At 29.8% G+C, this 10,060-nt stretch overlaps 1 protein-coding gene across 3 annotated transcripts in view; it reads right to left on the bottom strand.

Annotated features, from left to right (window-relative positions):
- Nucleotides 1-3,207: 3,207 nt before the first annotated feature.
- Nucleotides 3,208-10,060, bottom strand: part of LOC132730421 (uncharacterized) — an 88,013-nt gene continuing 81,160 nt past the window's right edge. For all 3 annotated transcript variants that reach the window (XM_060716340.1, XM_060716339.1, XM_060716341.1), the window contains exons 6-9: nt 9,316-9,533; nt 5,176-5,305; nt 3,820-3,918; nt 3,208-3,361 (exon numbers count right to left, since the gene is read on the bottom strand). In XM_060716340.1, the coding sequence (XP_060572323.1) occupies nt 3,288-3,361; nt 3,820-3,918; nt 5,176-5,305; nt 9,316-9,533 (521 nt within the window). In that variant the 3' untranslated portion in view covers nt 3,208-3,287. The remainder of the gene's footprint in view (nt 3,362-3,819; nt 3,919-5,175; nt 5,306-9,315; nt 9,534-10,060) is intronic.

Genomic DNA, 10,060 nt, shown 5'->3' with positions numbered 1-10,060 from the left:
CTTGTGTTTTTGGGGCATATCTTACGTTTCAACCGAAGGGGATTCTTTGCAAATTTTAAATTATCGATCCGGTAGCTAAAAATTTTTTGGTACCTAAAAAAATGTTAGCTTTGAATTATAATAATAATTTTAAAAATATTTTTTTTCACCTATTCAAAACAAAAAATTTCCTTTTATTAATGGTTGAAAAAAAATTTTTTAGTAAAATATTCAACAGAAAAAATGGCCAAAAAAAAGGGCTTTTTCCCAAAAAAAAATTAAATGCCTTTTTAATATGCATTATCTAAAAGGGAAAGCCCGATGGATAAAAAAGATTTAAAATTTAATTGTTAATAAAAATGGGTTTCTGGACGGCCTTATATGACCTTTTTTTTAACCCCCTGACGTAGGGTTTTTTTAAAACAAAAATTTTATATAAAGTACATTTTAGGATAAGCATTGCGTTTTACTTTAAACCTTTTTGATCGGGTTATAATCAAATTTGAATTTTTTATTTAGGGGTTTTTTAAAAACATTTAAATTATGAAATTTTTTAGGCCTAACCTTTTTCTTTTTTAAACATCTACGTTCCCTTTCCACAATTTTGGTATTCCTTTTTAACAGAAAAAAATTAATTTTCCCCAAACCAATTAAAAAAAATTAAACAATTGAACTTTTTAAAGGGTTTTCCCCCAAAATTTTATTTTCCAACAAAAAAATCATTTTTTTTAATAGTCTTAATTTTTTTTTTTTTCAAATAAAAAACTCAAAATCAATTTCGTAAATTTTTATCGAAGTAGCCTAACAATTTAAGTTTTCAAAAAAATTTTTGGGGGTGTTTAAAAAAAAGATTTTCAGTGAAAACTGATTCTATTGGGATGTACACACGCTAAAGCCGAAAATTTTTTCGCCACGTTTAAATTTTTGCTTTTTACAAAAAGTGTAAAGGGTCCAATAAAATCAGTTTTTGGGCCTTTATGGGATTTTTTTTTTTTTTTAAATTTTTTTTTTTTTTTTAAAATTTTTTTTTTTTTTTTTTTTTTTTTAAATTTTTTTTGTTTTTTAAAAAAAAAAAGTTTTTTTTTTTTTTTTTTTTTTTTTTTTTTTTTTTTTTTTTTTTGGTTTTTTTTTTTTTTTTTTTTTTGGAAAAGTTTTTTTTTTTTAAAAAAATTTTTTTTTTTTTTTTTTTTTTTTTTTTTTTTTTTTTTTTTTTTTTTTTTTTTTTTAAATTTTTTTTTTCCTTTTTTTTTTTTATAAATTTTAAATTTCAAAAAAAGGGAAAAAACAACCCGATTATTCATGTAAAAAGGGGAAAATTTTAAAATTTTTAAAAATTAATATGTATTACGGTTAATGAAAAGGTAATTGCCTTACGTATAATGTTAATCTACTTAATATTTTATGCATTTTATTTTCGTTACATACAAATATATATCAGTAAGCAACAACTTAATGTATATATTCACATATTTCCGTGAAAACAAAGATACTAAACAGTATTAATCTTTTTAAAGATCAGCTAAAGGTACAACCACAGTTTTAAAATACCAATCATTCTATCTATTCAATGTAGTTATCTGTAGGTATAATGTCTAGTTATCTATAGAAAAGACAGAAAAATATGGCAAAAAGAATTATTCTCAAAATATATTACAACTTTCTTTGAGCAATCTATGAAATCGTAATAAAAACGAATTGCAAAAATAGCAAACATTTTAAGATGGCGAATATAAACAATAAATTTATAGCTAGGGTCAACATCAAAATATTATTTTACAACTCATTCAACATTATAAAGACAAAGTATCTGTAAGAAATGAATTCTTGTATTCAAATATGTTTTAATAATGGTTTTATGATATATTAGATGCTTATCATTGGAAGGAACAAGCGCTGAATGTGCAGCTATATGTTGAAAGATACCAAATATATCAAGAGACTGTGATAAGAAGTTGCTGAAAATCTGTTACGAAAATTTCCCCCGCCCGTCCCGCCGCCCGACATTAACCATACTAACCCGGGTTTGCGCATGTGCAACCCGGCAAGAAATTGTAACAAAACATCAACAAGTTTGAAAATGATAAAATGATAGCATTTTGGTGCATATTGGGCCTTTAAAATAAATGCTTATTATAAATAAACAAACGTTTCATCCCAGAATGCCAAAGTTTTTTAACTTAATGATTTAACTCAGCGTTTTATGATGTCAATTATAGTTGGATATTTTAAAACGTCTGGATGGTTCCAGAAAGGAAGGTTTATACGCATATTTGTGAACCTATATACCATTAATGTCACCCTTGTGTGCATTTTAGATGTATCTATATTTTAACGTGTTTATAAAAATGATAAATCGTATTAACAGCTAAACTTGAAATGAGCCGCGTCATGACAAAACCAACATAATGGGTTTGCGACCAGCATGGGTGCAGACCAGCCTGCGCATCCGCGCAGTCTGATCAGGAGCCATGCTGTTCGCTTACAAATCCTAAAACAAGTAGAGAAACTGATAGCAAACAGCATGGATCCTGATCAGACTGCGCAATGGTCGCAAAACCATTATGTTGGTTTTGTCATGGCGCGGCTCAAATGAATGTTTGTTTTAAAATACACCTCAAAGAGATTACCATAATGTTTTTACGACAGATGACACGTTTTTCCTGCACAGAATTTTCATGAGTGTGAATAGAACATTTGAAGCAGAAAATTAAACATATAATTTGAAATGCAAGTTATATCATTAATAAATAATTCATTTTTGTGTCGTCGTTTTGTTGAATTATTGCGGCAAGGTAATTTCCCTCCTACAAAGTTATATTGCAGTCTGTCTACATTTAAAATTAATAGAAATACCAGAATTTTTAACATTTCAAAGTCTGGTTTTCATCGATTATCTGTTATACACCCAAGTCCATGACTAATAACATTCTCAAGATTTAGTTATGTGGAAAGAAAACAGACTATTGTTAATACTGATAAATCGTTTTTGTGAAGTATTTTATTATTGTTTTGAACATTTCTATAATTCTTATATACAAAAGTGCAATGAACTTGGTTCATTTGTTGTAACTGATGAAACATTGCAAATTTGTTTTATATTTGGCAAATATTTAGCTTGGTCTTAATTGCCGCACATTCAAAAGACAACAAATTAATCGTTGAATGAAATACATTCACGACCACTAAATTGCCATCGCCACTTTAGTACGGAATATCATAATAGAGAAAAATGAATCCTTAAAGAACGTAGAAAATGTTGCAGGAGCCTATAGGCATACAAGACTTTCCATAAATGTGAATGCAATGTATCATTTACTTACCTTTATTTCATCTTGCAGGACTGTTTGATCGAACCAAAATATTTTGTAATAGCAGGGTGCCTCTGCAGTTAAAAAAGAAAACAGTGTAGATAATTGTTGATAAATTACATGCGTTATTTAAACAATGTTGATAATTAAAAGTTTTCATAATGATTTAAGCAGTCTTCAAATAGGCTCAGAATTAGAAATATCAACGCGCTAGGTATTACATACTTAATTGATAATGCTGCGAAATCGTGAAATAAAGAAAATGTATATGAACCTATAGTTGTTTATCATTTTTTGAACTGGTGAGAAAATGTATTACAACTAGCGATAGCTTCGCATACAACGACGAGCAAACCAAATGCATTGAATCAGGTGACTAAAAACGGCTAAATACTTGCGTTATAAATACAAAACAATCTTCGTTACGTCAAAAATCTATCCTTGCGTATGTTATGCCCTACGGAGCGGGACATCAATTGATTTTGTCAAACATGATAAAAGACAACATATCTTTGCTTTTGTTTGCACGTACCTGGTCCAGGGTCCCACGTGACGGTTATGCTAGGCTTTTGGTTGACTAAGAAAGGCTCGGACACACTCAGAGATATCGGAGCAGCAGGCTTATAGTTATCTGCAAATTAACCATACTTTAACCCAAGCTTAAAACAAGTACATAATACACAACTGCATATATCTGCATGAAGTTCATAGATATGCATGTTATTGTTTCGGTTTGTATGGATATAATGTATTTAACAAGTTTCTGATTTAGCATGCAATGAAAAAAAGCCTTATCTAATTGTTGCTGAACACCGATAGGGACTGAAACCTTGAACCTGATTAATAAGTATCTTATCAGAGCATCTTTTACATTTTCTGACAAAATAAAGGGGACATTTAATTTTTCACCCCTAAAAGGGTTTTTTTGATATAAATACTAATTTAAAATAACTTGGGGCACAGAGTTCAACAAAATGGGAAAATTTTAATGCCTTTTACAAATTAATACCAATTTCCCAAGGGTTGTTTTTGGGGGATAAAGTGATGTATCTAAGGTTGCCATCTCTCATACACGAAATAATTTTGTTTTCGAAATAGGAAAATTATGCATTTTCTTAATGAAAAAATTTCGTAAACAATTCTTTTTTGCAGTTTTAATTTTTCACGAAAAGAGGTTTATGGCCCTTGGGGGCTTTAAAAAAAACAATATATCATTAAAAAACATCTTCGCCTTTTTTATCAAATAGAGTGATATCAAGCTTTGCTTTTACTCTGATTGGAATTTCCTTTATCATTATTTTTTTAATTTTTTTTGCTGTTCTAACTGCAAGAATTGAATCATGAATGATCAGGGCCATTGATAATGTTGAGCCATTATAATGGGTAATGGTTTTGGGCCGTTGAGTGTTTAATTATATAATGTAATTCAGAGTGCCATATGTAAATTAGCCGTCTTTATTTGTCTAAGTGTTATCCACAAAGTTCGCGGTTGACTCAATTATTTGCCAGAAAATAAAATAAGCCTCTTCTTTATTTAGCAGGAAATTTGTGAAAACGCAAGGAATCTTACATACGCAAAAATCAGTGATATTTTATCCTGTTACATGCATTAAATATTTATCAAGAAATATTCTATACGTACGAAATCATTTATTCGAGGGCTATCTGTTACACACAAAAATCTATGCACAAACACAAATTTGCTATACCCAAGATATATACTATATATACGCAAAAGAAAACCCAAATTATATACTATATATACGCAAAAGAAAGTCTTCAAATCGCACAATGATTTCTGAAAAAAATGTATCGTTTATGTATCGTATACGTAACAGATATATTATGCTAAAATGACGTGTGTTATAGTATACAGAACATTACTTACATCCCGGTGTTCTACTCCACGCCGTCGATTTGCTTTGACCGTATACGTTGTCAGATAACACAGTTGTTACCATAAACTGATAATCAGTGCTGCATCGCAGCTTTGGAATTTCAACAATTGTTTCGGCAGTCTATGAAAATAGATAAATGAGTATGTGGTTATTCAATGAAACCCGTAGAGGTTCCTTTCCCAAAGAAAGTATTTATTGATAAGATGTGCTGAATGAACGTTCTAGAAAGAAAGGAAATAATAGTAATTTTGTACCAGGATTTGTGTTTTTAAAACATGCTGTTTTTACGTCTTAGTTTCTCTTCCACAGTTCGAGACAACTTATATGCTTATATCTACTTAACTCATCATAAAGTATTCAAAACACTTTTAGAAAGGCTAAAGAATGTCATGCACACTGTGGAAACCTTACTTTCAGTAAGTATTATAAGTTCACAAATATTGTATGTTAAGTGCTTTTGGACATGACTTGATATCAGAGGTATTCATTGCATTTTTCAGACAAGCAATGACCACATTTTAGGACTAGACTTAGTTGAATTTACCTCTTTATTGTGAGGCAAAGAAATTATTCCTTGTATTTTTTATACATGCAATGGTCACACGAAAGGACTAGACTTCGCTTAATACTTTCTTTATTGAGAGGCTAATACGTATGCAATGCATTAGTTTGACACGCATCGGTCACATTCAAGGACTAATATAGCCAAGATTATTCTCTATTTAGAGACAGAGAAGTATTCGCCTCATAAGTTAGACATGCAATGGTCACATTTGAGGCCGTAACTTAGCTAAAATTATTCTTTATTTAGAGACAGACAGGGAATGATTCGCTTCATAAGTTAGACATGCAATGGTCACATTTGAGAATACTAAACTTAGTCTTATTTATTTCTTTTTGAGAGACAGAGAAGTTTTCGCTGTATCAGTTAAACATGCAATGATCACATTTAAGGACAAAACTGTGCTTCATATTTTCATTGAAATACAATTGTGTTTTTATACACTAGTCACATTTTAGGACTTCACTTTGCTTAATTTAGTTCTTTTTTGAGATTGAGAGACAAAATATGTACACGTGTGCCTCAAATACCACATGTCTGCTTTAAGTAATTTTAATTCACAGCGCCAAGGATCAAAGTAAACCTAAAGCCTCATTATTCATAAATAGTGTCTCACACTTTACAGACATTAGTGTTAAAACATTCCTTACAGTTTCACGGAGTAATGAGCTTACAATATATCCTTTTTGTCAAGCGAACTTTTTTTTGCTGTTATGCGCACGACATTAAGTGCTTCATTAAAATTCATATCTAAGGAATAAAATTATAAGTCTGTATCATGTGTATACTATTTCGGTTTCTCGTTATTCTGTATCGTCAACAAATGATGAATCTGAAAATTTTGAAACAATGTATGATTTTAATAATACTGACAATGGTGATGAAATTTTAGATAGGAATTTTACTATTGAAGAAATTACAGCGGCTGTTAAAACATTGAAAAGGAATAAATCTCCTGGGAATGATTTTCTTTTAAATGAATACTTCATTGAATCTATTGATATATTAGGGTGCCATATTTGCGATATTTTTAATTGTATATTAGATAGTGGTTTTTTCCCCGAATCCTGGACTGAGGGTGTTATTATCCCACTGCATAAAAAGGGAGACGTGAATAATGTTAATAACTATAGAGGTATTACACTAGTTAGTTGCTTGTCTAAATTATTTACAACGATTTTGAATAAAAGGATTATGGATTATTGTGAACAAAATAACTTGTAGTCTGATGCACAGTTTGGTTTTCGGAAAGGTAATTCAACTGTAGATGCCCTGTATATTTTATTGTCTGTTATTCAAAAATACCTAAATGAGAAAAAGCGTCTATACTGTGTATTTGTGGATTTCAAAAAGGCCTTTGGTAGTATTTACAGAAATGCCCTATGGCTCAAGTTATATAATATTGGTATTAGAGGTAAATTGCTACGTATTGTTAGAGATATGTACGATAAGGTTAAATCTTGTATAAAACATTGTAATTGTTATTCTGATTTTTTTTTAATATGCTGTAGGTCTCCGTCAAGGGGAGGTAATTTCACCGATAATGTTTTCTCTGTTTATTGATGACGTCGAGTTATTCTTAGAGCAGGATATAAACAGTGGACTTCAATTAAATGATATTATACTTATGCTTCTACTTTTTGCTGATGACATGGTAATTTTGGGTGATTCACCAGAACAGATTAACAAAAGTTTAAATCTTCTCTATTCATATTGTGAAAAATGGAGTCTGAATGTTAATATTGATAAAACTAAAGCAATGGTTTTTAGAAAACGTGGTGGGTTGTTATCTAATGAGGATTTTTTGTATAATGGTGACAAACTCGAACTTGTTAGTAATCTTAATTACCTTTGAGTTGTTTTTAATTACACGGGTACATTTGTTTTAAATCAGGAACATATAATAGGAAAAGCCTTAAAAGCATTAAATGTTCTACTTATAAATTGTAAAAAGCATAAACTTAATCCCAAAATGTTATTTCAGTTATTCGATGCGTTTGTCGGATCCATTCTTTGTTATGCCTCGGAAATTTGGGGAAATAGTAAGTCAAAAGAAATTGAAAGAATTCATCTTGAGTTTTGTAAAAGAATACTTAATGTTAAAATGAATACATGTAATGCAGCAGTTTATGGTGAACTGGCTCGTTATCCTTTATACATTACAAGATATTTACGGATAGTAAAGTTTTGGCTTAAATTATTACAAACAGACAATATCATTCTTAAAGAAATTTATAATATATCTTATGAAGACTGTATAAATGGTAAGAAAAATTGGCTTTCATGTGTTAAAGATGTATTATCGTCGTATGGTTTTATGTATGTATGGCATAAGCAAGAGGTTTTATGTAGTAAATTGTTTTTACTAGAATTCAAGCAGCGTTTAATTGATTCCTTTGTACAAAGCTGGCATGCTGATATTGTAAATAGTCCTGTTTTATTGTTATACAAGGAGATAAAAAATGTGTTCCAGTATGAAAAATATCTGGATTTATTACCTAGTAGCCTTAGGCATTATATTAGTAGAATAAGATTATCAGCACATCCGTTACTTATACAGTCTAGTCGTTATGGTTCAAATAGGATACCAAGAAATGAACGTTTTTGTATATACTGTAGCTTACATGATATTTAAGATGAGTACCACTTTGTTTTGGTTTGCACTTGTTACAATGACCTTAGAAAGAAATATATTAAGACATTTTACTAGTATGTATAAATTTTTAGAATTATTAAATAATGATAATAAGATTATTTTACGTAACCTTGCTTGTTATATACGAGAAGCATTAATGGCTATGAGAATATCAGTTACACATCGTTGAATTCACGGTTAATCCTCTGTGTAACATAGCGTAGATAAATAAGTATTGATTGCATAATGTCTAACTTTAAATATAGATTACATTTTGCTTTGATAATATTTTGATATGTTTTGTATTAACGGAATTATAAATTAAGCAATAAAAACATATGCTTTGCTAACATTTGACTATGATATTATAATGTAATGTGACTTATACTTAAATATATTTGATTGTTTGTATTGTGTAGACGATGTATTTTGTACAAGTCTGAAAATAAAGTTTCTGTTCTGTTCTGTTCTTATACTGCAGAACATCCAATAAATGGAATGTTATAACTTAAGTATGTTGTTATACATGTATGAACAATGTGGCTATGTCATTTCATTGTATTTCAAAAATGACGCCCGATATGTATCGACTTTAGGACTGGTTGCGGAATAAATTTCCCTTGAAAAATGTTATACATGTACATACATGTACTTTACTTCAACACACAAAACAGAACACTTGACTTTAATTAGATGTTAACATAGAGTAATTCCTTTAATCTTTTATATATTGAATTTATTTATTTTATCTTTTTATTTTTTGTTTTATTTATTTATATTTTTTGCAACGAAAAACAAAACAGTATTTATAGTAACTTATTTCTTTTCAATAATCATGTGTACAATATTTCGAGCACATATACATGAAGTTATATTTTAATGTTTAAAAGATTTCGTCGGATTTCAACTTGTTAATAAGCACATATAACTTACTGTTTTGATTGCTGTCCAATTAGTGACGTCATTCATTTCATTAATATAGCGTGCACTAATTACGAACACTGATGACAGCTTGGTGTTAACTGGATAAGAATTAATCCTCAGGTATACCGTGGCTATAAGATCTGGACACTTATTTTCACCATATGGTACATTTTTACACAATATCTCGGGTGCTTTTAGTATTGTCGAGTGATTAACTTGTGTCGCATCTAAAAGAAAAACAAAATGAATGCACGTTTATCTGTTTTTATAAAAATTTGGTAACTGATTGAACTGGCAGTAACTCATCACGTTAGATATAGCGTATATACATTCTTAATAATAGAAATAGCATCGAGACATTGGACTTTCTGTTTTTCCAGAGGCGCCGAAGGCAAATTTAAAGTAAAAACACATAACCTTTCGTCACAATATGAAACCCCAGAAAAAATCAATAAACAAGAATCTGAATACGGCCTTTCTATCATTATCCATTTATTTAGATTCCCTGTCATCACCATAAGTAAATTCAAGACAAAATGTAGCCAATCAACAATCAATTTTTTTCTTTGACGGACAGTGCGGTAAGTGGTGTACGGGCAACTAATGCCTGCACTCGAGTTAACGCACTGTGCAATAATGGGTATACGATTGAACTCGATTGACATTTTTTTAAATTATGATACAAATCAAAACTATTGCATTGGTACCATGCGAGGGTGAAACGTGTTTGTATGGGCTAGACATTTTGTTATGT

The sequence above is a fragment of the Ruditapes philippinarum genome, unplaced genomic scaffold (genome assembly GCF_026571515.1).
Source record: "Ruditapes philippinarum isolate M1 unplaced genomic scaffold, ASM2657151v2 ctg2660_1_1_1_1, whole genome shotgun sequence".
NCBI lineage: Eukaryota > Metazoa > Mollusca > Bivalvia > Venerida > Veneridae > Ruditapes > Ruditapes philippinarum.
This window is presented reverse-complemented; position numbering and strand designations above follow the sequence as displayed.